Source organism: Podarcis filfolensis (assembly GCF_964270895.1).
Source record: "Podarcis filfolensis genome assembly, chromosome: 3".
Classification (NCBI taxonomy): domain Eukaryota; kingdom Metazoa; phylum Chordata; class Lepidosauria; order Squamata; family Lacertidae; genus Podarcis; species Podarcis filfolensis.
In genome coordinates this window covers 37,749,513-37,768,715 of record NC_139606.1, presented here as the reverse complement: position 1 = coordinate 37,768,715, position 19,203 = coordinate 37,749,513, and the positions used below count along the sequence as shown (strand labels likewise).

General features: G+C 39.9%; 1 protein-coding gene and 1 long non-coding RNA gene across 3 annotated transcripts in view; one reads left to right on the top strand and one right to left on the bottom strand.

The window, feature by feature from the left end:
* Nucleotides 1-1,417: 1,417 nt before the first annotated feature.
* On the bottom strand, nucleotides 1,418-3,379 carry LOC310759824. Of its 2 annotated transcripts, XR_014546536.1 has the most exons (3): nucleotides 2,543-3,379; nucleotides 2,279-2,383; nucleotides 1,418-2,223 (listed from the first exon to the last, which is right to left on the bottom strand). It is a non-coding gene; the product is annotated as an uncharacterized lncRNA (long non-coding RNA). The 2 variants fall into 2 exon arrangements; XR_014546535.1 differs by having other exon boundaries at nucleotides 2,279-3,379.
* A 174-nt stretch (nucleotides 3,380-3,553) lies between these two features.
* The window catches only part of LMBRD1 (LMBR1 domain containing 1), a 45,942-nt gene continuing 30,292 nt past the window's right edge, over nucleotides 3,554-19,203 (top strand). The window contains exons 1-6 of the mRNA XM_083607295.1: nucleotides 3,554-3,688; nucleotides 6,168-6,344; nucleotides 10,686-10,746; nucleotides 15,179-15,276; nucleotides 17,193-17,260; nucleotides 19,112-19,200. Coding sequence (XP_083463421.1) covers nucleotides 3,623-3,688; nucleotides 6,168-6,344; nucleotides 10,686-10,746; nucleotides 15,179-15,276; nucleotides 17,193-17,260; nucleotides 19,112-19,200 — 559 coding nt within the window. The 5' untranslated portion in view covers nucleotides 3,554-3,622. The remainder of the gene's footprint in view (nucleotides 3,689-6,167; nucleotides 6,345-10,685; nucleotides 10,747-15,178; nucleotides 15,277-17,192; nucleotides 17,261-19,111; nucleotides 19,201-19,203) is intronic.

Genomic DNA, 19,203 nt, shown 5'->3' with positions numbered 1-19,203 from the left:
CGCATGACATCCACATTTACATTGGTGATGAAGGGTGGTTTAACTCTTGCTGCGACCCCAAAGCCATAATTGGTGAGAGCAAATGAAACTGATGGGCTTGTGCTATGAGATGCAACTAAGGCCTTCCTAACATTGTCCTACATTCTGGTTCATTGTGTTACACTTATTTTCTCCCGGCCAACACAATTCCCAACCACCCCATAGTGTCTAGGGTTAGCACGTTTATGCCACCCCTTGCTGGTAGGGATATTCCCTAGTGCCACGAGAGAAATGTGCAACCCTTTGTTGGATGGTTTGAGGAAAAGGTGAGATGGTGGTATTCCAACCTTTGCTATTTTCGTGCAAGTCCCTCTCCTATAGTGCCATCTCCAATTCCGGTGTCAATTGGACAAGCAGAGAAACAAACCTTGCAAGGTACTCATGACTATAAAGAAAACTATGAAGTCATGAAAACAGGAAGGGGGGAATCCTGAGGTTACTGGCAAAGAGAAGCCCAGTTTAGCATTATGCACCATGTCAGCAGAATGGTCTATTTTTAGTCACAAAACATGTTTGATATTAAATGGCTGTCCCAAGAAAGCCATCTATGTAATTTGAAATCTTGCATGTTACATTTTGAACCCCGTGTGATCTCTTGCAGAACGTTTGGCCATTTGGGGATTACGGAGGCCAGTTCCTATAATCGTACCTGCATAGCTTAGGAGGTTTTGAAATGGCAGATCTGAGATGATTCATATTTTGAAGCAAACTCTGAGTCACCCTAGTGTTAGAACAGCTCCCACTCAAACGAAGGAGTTCCATAACAATTCTGGCAAAGAACAACACCTACTTCAATAATGCACTGGTCGAACAAAAGTAAAATTCTACTTATCACCATAGAATCTGTAAGTTCAAATTGAGAAAAGAGGTCAAACCCAGAATGTTGTAGCTACATATAAAAAGCAGATGACATCAAGCTAGCGTTAGATATTTTCATCTTTGGTGGGATATGTCAGCTGATGATCTCATGTACCTTATCAAGTAGTTAAGAGACACAGACTGAATTTGGCTTATTTTGGGAATTCTGTGGTTTGACCTACAATATTCTATTTTCTGATTTTGACCAATAAAAGGATGGTCTGTTGGTCAGTCTTTTAAAGCGATGCATTTAGTAACATAGCCATTAATTGACGATCCATGGAAATTTGTTGAATGTGCTTTAGGGTGCCATGTTGAACATACTTACACTGAACATGGGGACTCATATCTGAATAAACATGCATAGGATTGTGCTGTGCACCTTTTGTTTTAAATTAGCCACCTTGTTCTTGCTTCATAAACAAAATATACCAACTTGCTTACTGAACTCAGGGGAACTTACTTCTGAATAGAGAAGCATAGAATGCCATTGTCAGTTACTAACAGAAGTATACAGTAATCATTTTAACTGACATCTTTTATTTCTGATTGTTGGATTTAAATGCCCTCTCATTATAATTAACCTCCGCTGTCCATTTGAATCAAGCTTAGTGAATGCTTTGCTTCCTTATTTAAGAAATAATACGCCCTTTCATTCTGATATGCCTATTCATATTTTTTCATTGTAGTATTGCTTCTAACTTCTAAATTGATCTGCATGATTAGATCTCTGACAGCCTTTTGGAACACTTGGCATGAGAATCTTGCACACTCTGAACCTAGGAAAAGTTGGAAATAAATGGAGGTTCAAATCACTCACTCAGCATCTGCCTAGTCTCCTCCCACTGCTGGCCATGTTAATGTTTCTGTCTCCTATATCTTCAACTGTTTGTACATTACCATCCAACCTTCCTTTCCTAGTACAGATCTTAATTTTCATTTGGAATATCCTCAATTATTTTTGGCCTACAAAACAGGAAGAATGAAGGTTGGGCAAAAGAACAGCAGTGGCTTCAAACTGTCATAAGGAACATGTACAAAAGTAGGAGCCAAAGCATTTGGGGATTAGGAAAATGTTATGTACTGAAGTTCTCACCCTGGGCCAGCAGGGGGATACTGTAGATAGTTTTCACTCAGGTCCACATATGCAAATAAGGAATTGAAAGTGACGTTCAGTGATTGGATAGTTACAGAAAGTTGTTACTGTTGCGTTGTAGTGGAGCTCTATATAAGCAGGTTGGCTGAACCCTTCAGTTCAGTTCAAGCTTACTATAAAGAGCTACTTGGAGGACTCTCTGTGTCGTCTGCTTTGTCAACCCACTACTCCTGTGGTTACTAGACTATACTATTTATACTATTTATAGACTATACTAGACTATACTAGAGAAAACTCCTGTGGTTACTAGACTATACTATTTAAGACTACATGTAGGTTCCTCTGCACCAAAAATGCTAAGAATACTTTACAGAAAACCTGGTTTAACTTCTCCATGACATTCTACTTTTCTAAGTGCAGGGACTTTTTTTCCCCTGATGAAGAAATGAAGCATGTGACACCCCCCCCCCCCGTCTGACGTGGTTAAAGATTAAATTCAAGGCTGAAAGGCAGATCTGTTACACAGGAGGGAGACTTGAGGCTATTTACACGGGCGTGTGCTTCTGTTCTCCATAAATGGCGGCAGAGAGGGCGGTGCTGTTAGGCTAGGCAACCGAAAGCCAAGATGGAGATTTTTACGATTGTATCGGACCCGACCGCGAGGTGGTGCTTTAGTGTCGCTTTGCTGGTAGGTAGCTGTTGCTGCTGCTGCACGTCACGGTTCAGTCTCCTTTTCTTTTCTCACCCCGTCCACGATTTACGAAGTTATACGGTTACTGCTGCCTCTCATCCCTGTTGCGATGCATGCACGGCAGCGATTGCGGGGTTACCCCCTATTCACGCACCTGGGAATGGCCAGCCCCACGGGAGTTAAATTCAGGCAACGGACCTAGATTAAGTAAACCTTCAGACGGGATTTCGGTTCTCAGAAGCGCCTGTTCCTGCTGCGTCCTCTCCAAAGTTGCCATCCCAGCAAATTTAGCTGGGTCGGGGCGGCTTGCTCCGAAGAAGACACGTGCAGGATTGCATTACTGGTAAAAGGCATTTCGCAGCCTATGGATACGAAGCAAGAATGCTTGCATTGCGCGTGCAAACTTGCAATGCAAACGTCCGTGCTTCGTATGCACGAATCCTACGCTAGTTCCCGTGTCTATTATTCTTTAAGCTGCCCGTCTTTTTAAGTTTTCCACCCAGAGAACCTTTATGACTCCCCAATACCGAAATCTAAAACGGGCCTCCGCCTTTCTAACAAGTCACCCGAAACCATAATTTAAGGCGCGCCCACAACGTCCTTAAAAAAACACACCACCCTAACTTAATTCAGAGCGGCCACGATTCCAACCGCCACGCTGCCTAGTCGGGAATCGACACGCAACAAGGTCCGCTGGGCGTGGGTGGGTGATTTTGCTCCGCCGCGCCCTCATTGGCCTCCTTCGGCAGCCGGGCCAGCCAATCAAGAGCAATCGCCAGTCTTCTGGTGCAGAGTGTTGTTGAGCGGTTCCTACGGTAACGCTGTTCCCCTTGCTTTGGGCCTCGCTTGGCCCCGCCCCCTGGTGCTCCATTAGACTCCTCCCCCTCGCGGCGGCGGCGCCGTTGCCGTGAGCGTCAGTGTTGTTGCCGGAAGTTAAGATGGCGGCCTTCACCGCGGAGACGGACCTGGTCACGGGCTGGTGCCTCTTCGGCCTCGCTTTGCTGGTAAGCTTGTGGGCTTTTGCGCCCCATGGGAAGAGTGGGGCGAGGACCTGGCCCGACCCCCGCCTTAAAGGGCTCTTTTCAGTTTAGAAAGGGAGGAGAGCAGGCGAATTATACTGTATAAGGCTCCGTAGTTTCCACGCTTTCACCCTGTCCCGCCTGTCCGTATACTGGGAAGCAAGCCAGGCTCACTCTCAAGTTAAGTTTGCATAGGCTGGCAGCCGTCGTTGCTTAGGGCGCGTAAGAGAAACGACGTGGCGCAATGTACCTGTTTAGAAATAAAATTTGCACCCATGGGATTTGCTTTCTAGGAAGCGAGTGAAAAACTGCGCAAGCCGAAGTGCTCGGGAGGAAAAGAATCGAGCAATAATAGCTAAATATCGTTACCTTGTTTTCCAGCGGGTGCGGAAAGAGCCCCTATATATGTGTGCGTGTCTCCTTGTAGGTTTCCCAGTTAAAGCCACCTTGTCGTTAAAGTGTAAGGTGGGTTAGGCGTCCCTTTTTGCACCCTTCCTTTACTGATCCTGTCATCCATTCGGGAGGTTAGAGTAGCAGGGGTGACTGGCATTATGCAAAGTAAAGTGGCATTAGGACAGTACTGCTCAGGGCTGCATGTAGCAAATACAGTGGTACCTCGGGTTAAGTACTTAATTCTTTCCAGAGGTCCCTTCTTAACCTGAAACTGTTCTTAACCTGAAGCACCACTTTAGCTAATGGGGCCTCCCGCTTACGCCGTGCCGCCGGAGCACGATTTCTCATCCTGAAGCAAAGTTCTTAACCTGAAGCACTATTTCTGGGTTAACGGAGTCTGTAACCTGAAGCGTATGTAACCCGAGGTACCACTGTAATAACACTTGCAGGTAGAGTTTGGTTTATAGCCCTTTACTCTGATGTGCAATAAGAAGGGAGTGTTTGTTTTTGTTTTGCATTGGTAAGCATATGAAATTTATACACCAGTCTTGAAATGGTACTGTCTAGAATTCTTCTACTTGAGCATACTAGTATGGAAATGTAAGGTCTTGAGAAGGGGAACTGTTTTTCTTTCTCCTGCCCTGTTTTAAGTACCAGATGTATTGATGGTATGAAATAAATAATCCCTACCTTGGCTTGCAATGAGGGAGTGTGGAACTGATGAACGAACTTTTTGTACCTGCTTAAGGCTTGTGTATATCGTATATGCAGATGTCCAAACTAAATAGCACCCCATGGCTCAATAATTTCCAATGCTAATACAGTCTAACATGCCCACTCTGCCCTTCAGCATGCATTACATGGCTTTTTATTGCCAAACCTCTCTACAGATCTTCAGTGAATATTGAGAGGACATACTAGGATTACATTAACCATTTCGGTGTGGCAAGCATCTACATAGAACATTACATTTCTGCAAATGTAATGTATGTTTGCACAACAGGTGCCTTAAAAAACTGGGCTACGCATGCACAATCCCTGTGTGAATGTGAAGAGGTCTGTGTGTCTATCTGAGAGAGAAGTAGGGAGCACTGTAGATGGTAGTAGCAGATTTGGGGAGTCTAGATTTAGTGGACAGAATGGGCAACCACACATGCATGGGTCAGGCTTTGTTTGGGGGCTCTGGGATGTCACAGTTTTGTTTTATGACTGTGACAGAGGACCTGCAGTCAGTGCTCCCCCCCGCCCCGAAAAATAGGTGTCAGTACTCACCATGAAGTTGTTACAGTAAGTGCCACACTTTTTAACAACAGAAAAGAGATGTTGGTACTGTGTACCTTTGAGTACCCCCTTAAAAAAAGCATTTCCTGCAGTCATAAAGCTTCCTATGACCAAATAAGTAGAACCCTGGACAGCCCAAAAGAGCAAGTGTGAGAGCCAGTCTGGTGTAATGGATAGGATATTGGATTTAGACAAGGGAGACTTGACTCGCTGCCCTTAGCTAACCTTGGGCAACCAATCATTGTTACATCATAGATTTGTAAACAATGGGATAACCCTACATAAGTCACCCTGAACTAGATTAAGATCATGTTGGTTTCAATTTGGCTGAAAGTTTACCAATCTGTTAATAAATTTACAAATGTTTTAGGAGTTCAGGGTAGCCTTATGTGTGTTACCTTATTGGTAACAATCCTGGTAACAAATGGGAAACTTGCTGTTACAAGGTAAAATAGAGTCCTGAGGTATTCAGTTACCAGTTGTAAGAACTGACTCATTACATTAACATTCAGATAAGATATGAAGCTGCTTAAAATAGAAGCCTTACAAGTGTTGAATCTGCACTTAAAAATAATGGCTTTGTAATTTTCTAACCCACTGCTGCATCTTGTTGGGGGGATGAAATGCTGACCTGGTGAAAGGGAAAATCTCAAAAGAAACACAATTAAAAATCTGTCCATAGAGAGTACATACCTTTGCATGGATTTTGTTTTTGTATTGAGAAATAGGATTATGGCAAGAATATGATTCTTTTACTGGGTTGTAGTAACTTCTGTATTATTATTTTTAGGTTATCCTGATATTCTGCTGGGTTTATGTCCGCAAGTACCAGAGCAGACGTGAAAGTGAAGTAATCTCTACTATAACAGCTATTTTTGCTCTTGCAATAGCGCTTATTACATCAGCACTTCTGCCAGTTGACATTTTTCTGGTTTCTTATGTGAAAAACCAAAATGGGACATTCAAGGTATGTATTGATTAACCCTTCCAGCTACGTAAAATATATTCAAGTGGGCTGCAATGATAATCACACTTAGTAGGGGATAAGCCCCATGAAAAATGAGACCAACAACAAAGACAAATGAACAGGATTGGTCTGTTGATTGGGCAATATTGTATCTTCTAATTATTATTCAGTCTCCTAACGTATGGCTAGAAGATCAGGCATTCTATCAAGTGTGACTACTCCATCTCCTTTGAGCTTGCACACTGTTTACTCTTCCCTTCCCTTTTGAACATTACCTTGTGCAGTGTTATGTCTGCATTGGCATGCCAATAGCTACGCTAATGTTTGTTAGCTTCTTAAATATTGAAACCAGGAAGCTGTTTGATTTAACTATTGGTAATTATTTTAATGCTGGTGCAGACACAACAGTGCACTGTAGTTAGTTCTAACACGAAAGGGTGGGGAAGGAGTTACGTACAAACTTGAGCTGAGGGATAAACAAGGCATGAGCTTTCAGCCTCCTAACCAGAATCAGCAGATTGTGCAATGTTATCTCTGAACCAGGCCCACATGTCAAATATCATAAAACTACATTTTCAACAGGAAGAGGGCAGCTGTATTACAAAATGTGCAGTGTCACTGAATGTAAAAACAGTTGCTTCTCTTTCCAGCCTTGTACATACAAGTAATGCATGTTAGGAGAGCTGAAGCAGAAGGATCAGTTAGTGTTTGGCACTGATTCAGCATTGGAATTTTGTATGTTTTATTACCTGAGTTTGGTTAAAAACAGGATTAATGGCAGTAATGTTCTGAATTTGTTTTTAAAGGCAGTGGGTTATATAAACTTCTTTCTTTTTGTGTGTGTTTGTTTTCCATATGTATATATTAAAACCATAAATTAATAAATAGAAATGGTACTGCTTGTTAAAAAGGCAGAAATAACTTATTGAAGTGGCGATAACTTGCATATCACATATGACTAATCTTAAATTGGCATGGTTTGTCCATTGTTGGAGTATTACTGCGTGTGTTGCTCATTTGTACCTATTCACTGTGACAGGATATATTTTTATCTAGGATACATACATCTTCCAGGTTATAGCCAGGGCTATATGAATTACACTCCTTGCAAGTTAAGTTGTGTAATGGCTTATTTTTCCTAATGTGAATTCCAAGATCCATGTTTCTTCCAATAATAATAATAATAATTTATACCCCAGCCATTCTGGGCAGCTCCCAACAGAATATTGAAAACATGATAAAGCATCAAACATTAAAAACTTCCCTAAACAGAGTTGCCTTCAGATGATTGGAAATATGAATTTTTGGATAGGTAAGGGTAGAAGGAAGGGAATTTGTCTTGAGAAAGGATTAACGAGGTGCATATGACATGGAAAGTCATCATCGGATTATTTGTGATCTAGCCCACTCTGGGACTTCAGTTGCTGTGCTATATGTACAATTATTATAAACTCATTTCTCCCCTTTATGAATTTTAGAAGCATCTGAAACTTAAGATGCTAAATTCCTTTAACATATTAAATGCCTTTAACATATTAAATTCTAGATTGTGTTAAAAATTGCAGTAAGGGGGAAAAATGTCTTTGGGTTGTTACAAAACTTCTGCATTCAGTCTCTCTGCCTATAGCCATAGCACCTGAAATACATCTTTGAAAGACTAGTGGCCCAACACAGATATAGATATACACATATTTATGTATTTGTCCTAAATGGATGCCCACCTCAAATCTTTTAAGGGCAAGTTGTAATTTGAATTTTTCTGTGGTTCAATTACAGCCACAGTTGCATTATGGAAAAGCAATGGGTCTCTTAAAGTGTTATCCAGCCTGGAGTAAGAATGGATTGTGTGGGAAAGGATATAAATTCCAGTTCCCATCTGTTAAGTTTAAACTGTTGCAATAGTCCCTTCCATTCTCCTAGGTCATCTTATTTCTTCCATTCCTGTAAGCACATTCAGTCTAGCTTTTTAATATGAATCCTATTAAGATCACCCCCCCCCAGAAGCAATCCCCCTTCTCTAAAAGGGAATAAACTACTCAATATGTTACTTTTTTTAAAAAAAAGAAGTTTGATTAACATACCTGCTGTAGTAGTGGAAGCTCATGTTGGAGTGATGATGGAGAATGACAGGTGTCTTTTCCTTAAGGAAAATACTGTTGTCCTGCTTCTTTCTGTTACGGATAAATTTTGTTGTGCCATGTTTTTAGTGTGGCTTCACTTTGCACTTGGAGGTAGTAGAAGGTACATAGTGGGATAAACACCTCCCTTTCCCCCTACCATAGCACAGAACAGTTCTTTTCTAACTCCTGAGCAGTTCTGCTTCTAACACTGGCGTCCCTGCCCCCCCCCCCCATTAGCTATAGCAGTCTCTCTGGCTGAATCAACAGAAACCTGTATGGTCACTCCTGTGTCAAATGCTGTGTTTGTCAAGGTTACTTTCAGAACCCTCATTTCATTGGAAACAAGGCCTTGTAAACTTGATGTAAAGATATGAAGTGACTCTGAATAAAGGGTGCAAATTAAAAGTAGAATGTTGCCTCCCAGTGCCACATTAAGTACACATTTTGTTTACTTAACAGCCATAGTGCTGTATCTAGTAATTTGGATATGGCTTTTTCAGGCACCAAGTGAGACTTTGAAACCAGGATTCTCCAATGTCTTACGCCTTACAGACTGTGGAATGGAGGTTGAAAGTAGATGTGTGTGTTTTAAGTATTTTGTTTATTCAGAAAGAGCTCAAATTAAGCATACCTGTCCACATTCTTCTGAGCAAGTGATCTACTTAAACACTTTTGGCAGGCATCCACAGTTAAAAGTCATCAGGGGCAAGTGCCCATGGACGTTTGCAAGCAGCTTCTGACAGCTTCTGCAACCGCAATTTGGAGAAGGGATGACACAGCTGGAATGTGACTGGCAAGTCCTGTCCCTGCACCTTTTTCCAAACTGCAAGACAGCTGAGAGAAAAGTCTATGCTTATTTCAGAGCTAGAGCTTGGAAGAAAGGTAGTCTTGTGTCTTTTGCATGGATGTTCAGAGAAGGGAAGAAATAGGGAAATTTCTGCTGTTTTATCATTCTCCAAATTTTTGAGAAGAGTTCTTCCTCAGATCCAAAAGGCATGGCAGAAAGGTGAGGATTTCTGACCAGTGTTTTGGATAAGATAAGATAAGCCACAGGAATCTTTCCATAACCCTGTGCAAGAGAAGCATGACTCTGCCTCTCTATGCTTTCCAGGAGAAGTGATGGAGTCTTCTCTCATTTTCAGCAGTTTGGACATGCAAACCATTTCTGCCAGAGTCCTGCTTTTTCTTTCCTTCTCCATAAGGGAGTGCAAATGAGAGAATCCTCGTCTCTGCACATGTTAATGGATTTGGTTTGGCTGGGTTGGTAGTGAGGACAGATGGAGGCAGACTGCAAGCCATGCTTCTGTTTGTGGACCGTGGTTTTTTCGGGCAGTACTGGAGCTTGGAAGGGAATAACGTGCAGTATTCAAAATCAGCCTAGTTTGGGGGATAGACCACATCGCTGTCAACTGGATGAGAGGAATGAGGGCTTTGTTGTTGTTTAGTCGTTTAGTCATGTCCGACTCTTCCAAACCAGTGTAAATTAATAAGATACGATTGTGGGGTTTTTTTGGTCTATTTTTATCATTTCAGATAAGATTATTATTTCCCTGGAATTACTCCAGTGCAAGGCTTTAGATAAATAGGGTTCTAATGGTCAGAGTGATTTTTTGTTGTTGTTAGACTTACTCACCCCTCCTTGGGTCATAACAGTGACTGCTTTAGAAATAGAATTGCATTGAGTTCTTGCTAATGTAGCAACATTTGATTCATTACGAGATAGATTATTTGAAAGTTGAAGAGGTCCGTGCAACCAACTGATCAGCAAGTAGGTATAAATATATTTATGCATGCATTATGTGGGAACTTATCTGGGAACTGCAAGCCATATTGCTTTACATTGTAAATGTCTATGGGTTTCTGACTGAGCCTTAAAAGGAAACAAAGATATTTAGTAACAAGTTATTTAATTGTTTTGGGTATGCAAGATCACAACTACTATGGCTGAAAAGTAATCTGTGTTTGTACTGAATGGTTCTTCTTCAGTAAGATACACCACGTTCAGCTGTCATCTCTGTAGCGCAACTCTTCAGAGGAGAGGGAAAGTAGAATGAAGGGTCTTAATTTCATTTGTTGAGGTGATTCTTTGAAGTTCAATCGCCCATCTACATGTATGCGATGTAGCAGAAGTTGATATTTGAAAGTAGTTATTGTATACAGCTTACACAAATTGCTATTTAATGTAATATTGTTGTTTTTCTTCTTCTATCAACATTTCCAGGCTTGGGCAGATCCAAATGTTACAAGGCAAATTGAAGACACAGTATTATATGCATATTACAGTAAGTATTATAAAATAACACTCTTTATGTTCAGATCATGTAGTTTTGTGGCATATTTCATGTGTATACTAGTTTTTAATTTTAAATTGTGGTTTTTGCTATGTTCTGCTACTTCACATTATTTTTTTCTGGCTATCCTGTGAACAGGAGTTCTTTTGTTCTCTGAAGGTCTTCTATTTTGTTATGTTTGTAATTAAGGTTTTTTTTCGTGTTGTAAGCCACCTTGAATATGGTTTTAACTATGGAAATGCAGCATACAATCAAAATTATGTATGTATGTATTTCTGTTGGTCTCCTAACCCCCTTCTAGAAACATGCATTGGGAGTTCTGATTGGTCCCTTAATCAGATCAGTTGTTCATAAAATTTAGAACGTTAAACACTGACTTTCTTCAAGACTGCCAGTATCTCATTAAAAGATCTTGAGCGGCCTTGCTTCCTGAGATCTTTAGCTGAAAATGACAGATATTGAACTTGGTTCTTTATATATATCATTATGCCACTCGTATCTTTTTTTTTTTTATAAAATTTTTATTGGTTTTTTAACACTTAATAATAGACAATACAAAACAATACAAAAACAAACAAACATATAAACACGTATAATTTCTTCACAATTTTTTTCCTAAACCTTCTTTCATCGACTTCCTCATACCTCCCCTTTCTGCATCCCTGTTTTGAAGTTTTCCAGCAAGCCCCAATGTCAATTTATAACACTTTTTTCCCCTTTGAATCCTTTTTCTCATATCCATTTATTTTTCCCCGCAATTCTGTTTTACCTGACCCAAAACATTTTAGCACTCATTAATTTTGCAACAGTTCTTGAGATAAACTTTAAATTTCTTCCAATCTTCTTCCACCGTCTCTCTCCCTTGGTCACGGATTCTGCCAGTCATCTCCGCCAATCCCATGTAGTCAGTCACCTTGGTCTGCCATTCTTCCAGTGTCTTCCAGTACTTTGCTAGAAGTACTCTTGCTGCTGTTGTAGCATACATAAAAAACATCCTATCTTTCCTTGATACCAATTGACCCACCATGCCCAGGAGAAAGGCTTCTGGTTTCTTCACAAATGTGCATTTAAGCACCTTCTTCATTTCATTATAAATCATTTCCCTATGCCACTCGTATCTTCCCTCTCCTCTTAGTTTCAGAATTGTAGTGCATTAGGCTGCCATATGGTATTATTTAGGAAAGGCAGAAAAGTTACAACAGAGGTTGCCATAGTGGTGCTCTCTAGATGTTGTTGGGCTCCTGGCTCCCAGCAATCCAAGCCAGCATAGCCAGTGGTCAGGGGTGACGGAACTTGTAGTCCATTAATATGGAGGGCACCACATCGACTATCTTTGATGTGCAGTATTCAAATTATCTCTTTCCTTAGATAGCAGTCTTAAAGTCATTTGGTTAAGGTTTCTGAAATGGCATATTAACCTCCCAAGTAGTAGCTTGCAATGAGATATTATTTTGTGTTACTTTTGCTAAAGTTCAGAAAAAGCTGATGGCATGTTAAATTATAGAATGTAGAAAAATATTTTCAAACATTGTTATTTCATTCTAACATGTGCTCAGCAGGATGTTTGCTCATATGCTGCCAAATAGTTTAGTAGAGTTGCTTCTGGATATCAGCATCCTTGATTTAATCTTGGCCTCGCTTTGCAGATGTCTGCATTTTGGTCCCCTGCTAGGAGAAGTATTTATTTATTAAAAATACCCCTTTCTAGTTAAGGAAATGACATCGCACTGTAAGGGGAGAATTCTTCAATGAAGGACATGTTCCAGTTTGCATAATATGACTTTGATGGGGTTTCTTTATGGGAGCATGATGAAAGAACTGTGGTTCCCTTCCTGAGCATGAAGAAAAAATATTATTCTGCTGCACTATGAATTCATTACATGTCAGTAGCTGGTTATTGTTGGAAAAGGATGTCTTACCTAAATTCTATTCACCTTTCAGCTTAAGCATAACACGGCACAACAGTTTTTTACTTACAGGAGTAAATGATGCAATAAGATTAAACATAACATTCTTCAGATGGAAGTTAAGAGGCTCCCTTTCTTACTGTGTTGTTGTTTTTGTTTTAACTATTTATTTATGCTTTTGCCTTATATTTTTATCTTGTAAACCACCCTGAGATCTTAAGATGAAGGGTGGTATGCAAGTCTAATATAATCAATCAATCAATTGATTGATTTCCCCAACAGAGGTAATCTTCTTTCCATTCTAGATTCCCCCTCCTAGCAGGATAAATTCAGAACCGTAGTCTTTTGCCATTCTTAGCAAAGCCATTTTCTCTAAACTTGAAAATATTTTCACTGCTAAAGCTAGTATACCTGGGAAATGGCTTGTGTGTGCTGCATGATCTGTCAGAGCTGTAGCTGTTCAGATAATGTGTTGCATGTCTCCAGACAGAAGAGTGACCTGTGGATTAGTAGGAGAAGCCTTCCTAATTTTCCAGTGTAATACTTAATGTATCTAGCATAAAGCTAATAGGCTAAAAATGTAAAGTACTCACCCACCTTTATTCACTGGTAATGTGAAACTCTTGTGGAAAGCCTATTCAAGTGCTGACTCTTGAGGCTTTTAAGCTATTGAAATAATGGAATACAAGTAAGGGAAATAAAACTAAGTTTCTAGTGAGTACTTGAAGCTGCTTCAAGAAAGCCGTATATTTCCTACTCTAGAAGCATTATCACACACACTTTTATTTTAGATAATAAAGTTAAGTGTCCCCATCTTGAGGGAAATATTTTGTAGTCTGTAGGCTTGATGCTGTTGCACAGACCAACCTCCAGATGGAGCTAATGATTTAAGTATAAATAGAAGGCGATTCTAAATGTGTCAGATTAATGAGGTAGGCACCAGGTGCCCAGGCATTCTGTATGAGCGGAACCATGACTTCACAAAATGGCTACCAAAATGTACAAAGGTATAAATGGTACTAAATGTAAATCAAACCGAATAGGTCCCATCATAGATAAAGCTGAAAGCAAATCTCTCCCCCCACTCAAGGTAGAAAAAAATACTCAGAATATCACACAATTTTTTTATTTGGACACTGTAGCCTGACCACTCTTGTGGACAGCTTTCCTCTGTAATCTTTAAATAAAACGTTTTGATGTTTAGATGAGTCTGCAGGACTTTTTATTAAAGACTGCATACTGGTCAGTCGTTCGATCTTTCTTGATTCAGTTTTAGTCTGAGGTTGCCTGTGGGTGTGTTAACAGATCAAGAAAGTGTTGGCAAGCCATTTTGCAGCCTGTAGGCTGTGATAGGATATTAGGAAGTATGTTGTCATTCCTCTTGCTGAAAGATGGATGTATTTGCCTGGAAATAAAAGTATAAGGGTGGGATGCTTTGAGAATAGAAGATGACACTGGTAGTCACATGGGCACTGAAGGATCTTTGATAATGTGATTTTGATGCGTATTTTGGGGAGAGATTTTGGTAGAGGTGAGCCAAAATGACCGCAGAGAAAAGCATGTTTTCTTCCATGTATGAACCACAACATATTGGGATTTCTTGTTTGCTCACCAATGTTTATCTTTAAAAAACATACTGCGACAAAATTTTATACTTGCCGAAGATTGGACTGAAGTCTTGTTTGTGTAACTTGCAATTTTTCAATAAGAAAACGTAAGGAAGAGATCCCTTTTGACTGTATGATTTGTACATATCATTTTCTGGAGTAAATTCACCATTCTTGTTTCTTGCTGATAGCATAAAAGGACTGTGGCAGTAAGTACTAGTTATAGGGCTCTTTCTGTTTAGTACTGACAGTTGTAGTAAAGAGCTGTTTTCTGCAGTAAAAAATTATTTTCTACCATTCCTGAATTTTTAGTTCTGGCAATTTTTGTACAAAATAGTGACACGGTAAGGGAAGATATAAAATATGATTTTGGTCTGAGAACAAATGATAAAGGCTTCCTGCCCATAGCTATTGTGACATAAAACACTTGAAAATGGGATTGACCCAAGTTTGTCAGTGTTTGCTTGTTACTCTTGACTCTTTCCCACTGTTTCCCAACCCCCAAGCATAGACAACAGAGCACAATAAAGCACATGAGATGAAGCACATATAATATGTAAAGCATACATTCACATGTGGCATATACCTCAAGCTGTGAACGCTAGTTTCGTAGGCTTACTTGAGTTAGGAAGCTTTTTCAGTAACCATAGTTGTGTTGAACATAACAGGCTCAGCCCTGCTAAACGGCAGATGTTTAATTTTGTTGAAGTCACAAAGATGGCAATCGGCTCTAAGATTTTCTTTCAGTACTTTGTCCTTGGAGTTTCATATAACTTGCAATATAATATATAGTGTATTGCCTCAGTAGACCAATATTGTAGTAGTAAATGAGAGTTTGAAATGTGTTAACATGTTCCTTTAACATCATTTTTGGGGAGAATGATTATTTTTCCATCCTTTCACTTCTAGCACTCTATTCCATCATATTATTTTGTGTGTTCTTATGGATCCCCTTCGTCTACTTCTACTACGAGGAGAAGGATGAAGATGATGCCAACACATGCTCAGTAAGATGTTTATAGGACTTCTAATTGCTTGACTTGGACATCTAGTGAATAAAGAGGTTCTGGTTTATTCTACTGCCAGCTGAAAAAAAATCTTATTAAATGCTGTCCAGTGTTAAAAGTAAAATACAGTGCTGATGCTTGAAGCCAGTACTGGGAATTGTATTGACTTAATCTGTCAGTTAACCTACTTAGAGGCTCACCAGGTAGATCCTGAGCTAAGAATTGTGCTGGCTTTTTGAGAACTCCCATTGTAAACCCTTAACACATAGTGTACGAAGTTGGTTGTTTTCAACTGACCATTGTTAAGATTAACCACAGCTTAGAATTTAAGTGACATGCTAAACTAAAATGAAGGAGAACGTTTCTAATCTCCTTGCAGCCATGCCAGAGGAAGAGGGTATGTGAACTCTAGCTGGTTCAAAATTCAGTGAATTTTAATATCCGAAAATTCAGTACAGGCAAAAGGAAGTACAACTGCACAGCAGATAGTTTTAGATTGGTTGCTTAGACCTGCTGTTTCTCTCCTGTGCAGTATTGGAAAATGAAGCAAAAATGTACTGCGTGGCATTTGCTATTTCAAGGTGTTGAGATGGTCACCATCTCAACACCTTGTAATAGGTTGCTAGGGAGCGCAAGAAGGAGAGTGCTATTGCACTCAGGTCCTGTTTGTGGACTACCCACAGGCTTCTGGTTGGTTATTCTGAGAACAGACTGCTGAACTAGATACATCTTTGGTCTGACCCAACAAGACTCTTCTTACATTATGTTTAACAATGGTTTAGTATCATGTCTAAACACAGTCAGTGAAGGGAGATTGACTTGTGCGTATATAAATGCTCATGAAGTCTGTTTGTGAATAGACGCAGCAGTAACCACAGTACTTCTATAAAATGCTTGGCGATCGTGACTTTTGAGGCAGGATAGTAATTAATGCAGTAATTTTTTCATTGATAAAGTGCTTTCAAAAATTATTTCTACAGAAAGCAGTTTTGGCCACCACAGAGTGACCTGTTTGTGTGCTTCTCTAGAAGCTACATGTGAATGTATTTAATCAGTTTAAAGGGTGAGAATAATTTATTGCGTTAAATAATATTGTGTTTTTCTCCTCTTTGACTTGACAACAGTGCCTTTGTGGCGCCAAAAAGTAAATGGGACCAAAACATCCCTATTTAAATGGTGGGGACAGAGAGACTCTAGTTTAAAGAAACTATATATTGTCTTAAGCAAGAAAACAGGAATTAACAGCTGGAAGTAAAATATAATCCTCTTTTATTGATGAGAACCTAAATACTGTGGAAACTTTCATTTTCATTTTAATGGAAAATATCCAGAAGGCTCTTCCAGTAATGAGCTTTCTTTCTTCATTTTCCATTGTTATGTAGTAGATATTTGCAGTGCAGATTACTCATTTTTAAAGAAACTGTGCTGAAATAGTGGCAGCGAAGATTGGTACCATTTGATGTGCTTGCTGCATGAAACAGCATGCCCAATGCATAATTGGACATTCAAAGTCACACTTTTCTTATTGTTCTGTCAGGAAAGCATTTTGGCTTTCCAGAGGAAACAACCCCCCCCCCCCCGTGTGCTGTTCCAGGGGTTCTCCCAACCCCTCCAGAGACAGTTTTGGGCAGTGGGTGGGAGGAGGAGGAGAGGAAAACCCCAATGTGCAAGCAGAAGCTGCTGGGACTCATTAGTTGAATCCTGTCCTTGAACTGCAGAGCTTATAAAAGTTCATAATTAACCTTAATTTAATGATATACAGGAAGAAATCAGGATCCTTGAGAATTTTTTAAATTTTCAATATAAATTTTCAAAAAATCTGTTTTGTGGGGCATCCAGACAGATGCAGTAGGCAGAATTAGCTTGAAGATATTATTAGTTTCTACATATTCTTACTTTTTGTTCTAATTTTACAGCAGGTTAAAATTGCAGTCAAGTATACTCTAGGATTTCTTCTGGTTTGTTCCGCTCTTCTACTAATTGGGTAAGTGGTTATGTTTCTGCATTCTAATACCACAAGATGTTGTAGTTTTCAAGCTTGCTGAAATGACCACCGCCTGCCTCTCATATATCAGCCCCCATAAATCTATATTTAACCAATTCTCATTTTAAAGCTCTTCATAATCTTGCCTCTTATCTCTTCCCTAATCTATGTCTCCTGCTCTGTGTCTTTGTTTCTCCAAATTTCTTGTTTCTTATATGTGCTCTCTGCTGCTTCTCTTTCAGCTTTGAATTTGCACTTGATCCCTCTTACGAAACTTTTAAATATTTTTAATGCATATTCCATCCATGTATTTGTGTGTCTATTTCTCCCCTCCTAATACAAGCAGTATCTAAAATACCATGTCTTGCTCAGGAATTTACCAAGGTTGTTTGGTCTTGGTAGCCAGCCAAAATCTCTGCTTTCCAGACCTTGCTCCTCCCTTAGTGGGATGAATCTGTTCACACTGAACTTTTGAGATGTTTAAAGCACCTCCAAAGTGCAGCAGTAAGTTGATGCTGCCTATTTCAAAGTTCAGCAGGTAGTCTGCAGCTTACCAACCTTATGCTTAATGTCATGGCATGGATGAGGTTCTGCCCCCTCCTGAGCTTGGAGGCGAGACAGCTTTTCGTGCTGTCATGGAAAAGGAAATGTACTCTCATCATAAAGAGAATGGTGAGCAGGGTTTTTCTTTTCTCTCCCCTCCATTTACTAATCTTAATGATTTTTAATCATCACCCTCGACAGTAGGGATCTTAGAATAATTTGAGTCCTGCCTGGCTTTGGATATTAAGCTACCTCCAATGGTTTAAGTTCCTGTCTTGTTCTGAAGCTGTTTTTTTTCTTCTGGTTCAGTTGACATAGAAAGCTTTGGTTAAGGGAAGACCTCCTGGTTTGTTTTCTTGCTTTTGCGATGAGGCTGCATGCTGGTCAAAAGGCTCATATTTCGTTTTAATGAGCCAAGATCATGAGCATCCAATCAGTCAGTGTTTCAAGGGACTGCCACTGATGCTGCTGGTTATCACTGGATGCAGTAATTCCTCTAGTGCGCTAGGTATTCTCAAGAACTCCAGTAACAGTGTCCATTGTGCTGCATCAGCTACTTTTCCAATATTGTTAAAATAGTTAAACTCTCCTCATCCCTGTACCGCCACTTAGATTGAAGTGTGCTGTGACAAAGTTAGGCTCCCTCGCTAGCAGTAGCAGCTTATTATTGTAAAGTCTGTAGGTGTTGGTGGCGCAGCTGTTGTTTGTCAGCTAAAATGCTTGCTTTCAGTGCCACGCAGATGTGTGCATCCTTCTTTGACATAAAATTCCCTCATTTTAGCTTTGCAGATTGTTTTCTGTATTTAATTTAGGAATGCCTTCAAAGCTTGGGAGGGGGGGTATTGGGCAGGGTTTGGTCTTCATAGTCTTTTTAAGTGTTTTTAGTTGATAGCCAATGTTGGCCGTTCTCACTCACTGAAATTAGTGGGCACAAGTAACTTAAATTAATGATTTCAGAAGGTTTCCTCTTAGTAAGCCTTAGTTGAATATCTCTTTGTATTTGTCACAAACTGTAGCAAAGCTCAGTTTCAATAAATAGTTGATGTTCTGGAATGTTCACTCTCTCTGCATTTGACTGGCTTTCCAGAAACCTCTGCTTTGGTCACCAGATATTGTGAAGTCAATATAGAGTCAATATTTTCAAACCTTTTTTGTTAGGAACACCGAAATGTAGTGCAGAAGGCTGTAAAAATTTCCATGGTAACATGGATGAGCCCTGTCACCATCCTAGTATTGTAAGATCATTTGTAGTCTTGATGTAGTGTATTTTATCAGAGGATAACATTTTTATTTTTTCCTCCTTGTTAGAGCCTTTGTTCCATTGAATATTCCCAACCAAAAAAATACAACGGAATGGGAGAAAGTGAAACTTTTGTTTGAAGAGCTTGGAAGCAGCCGTA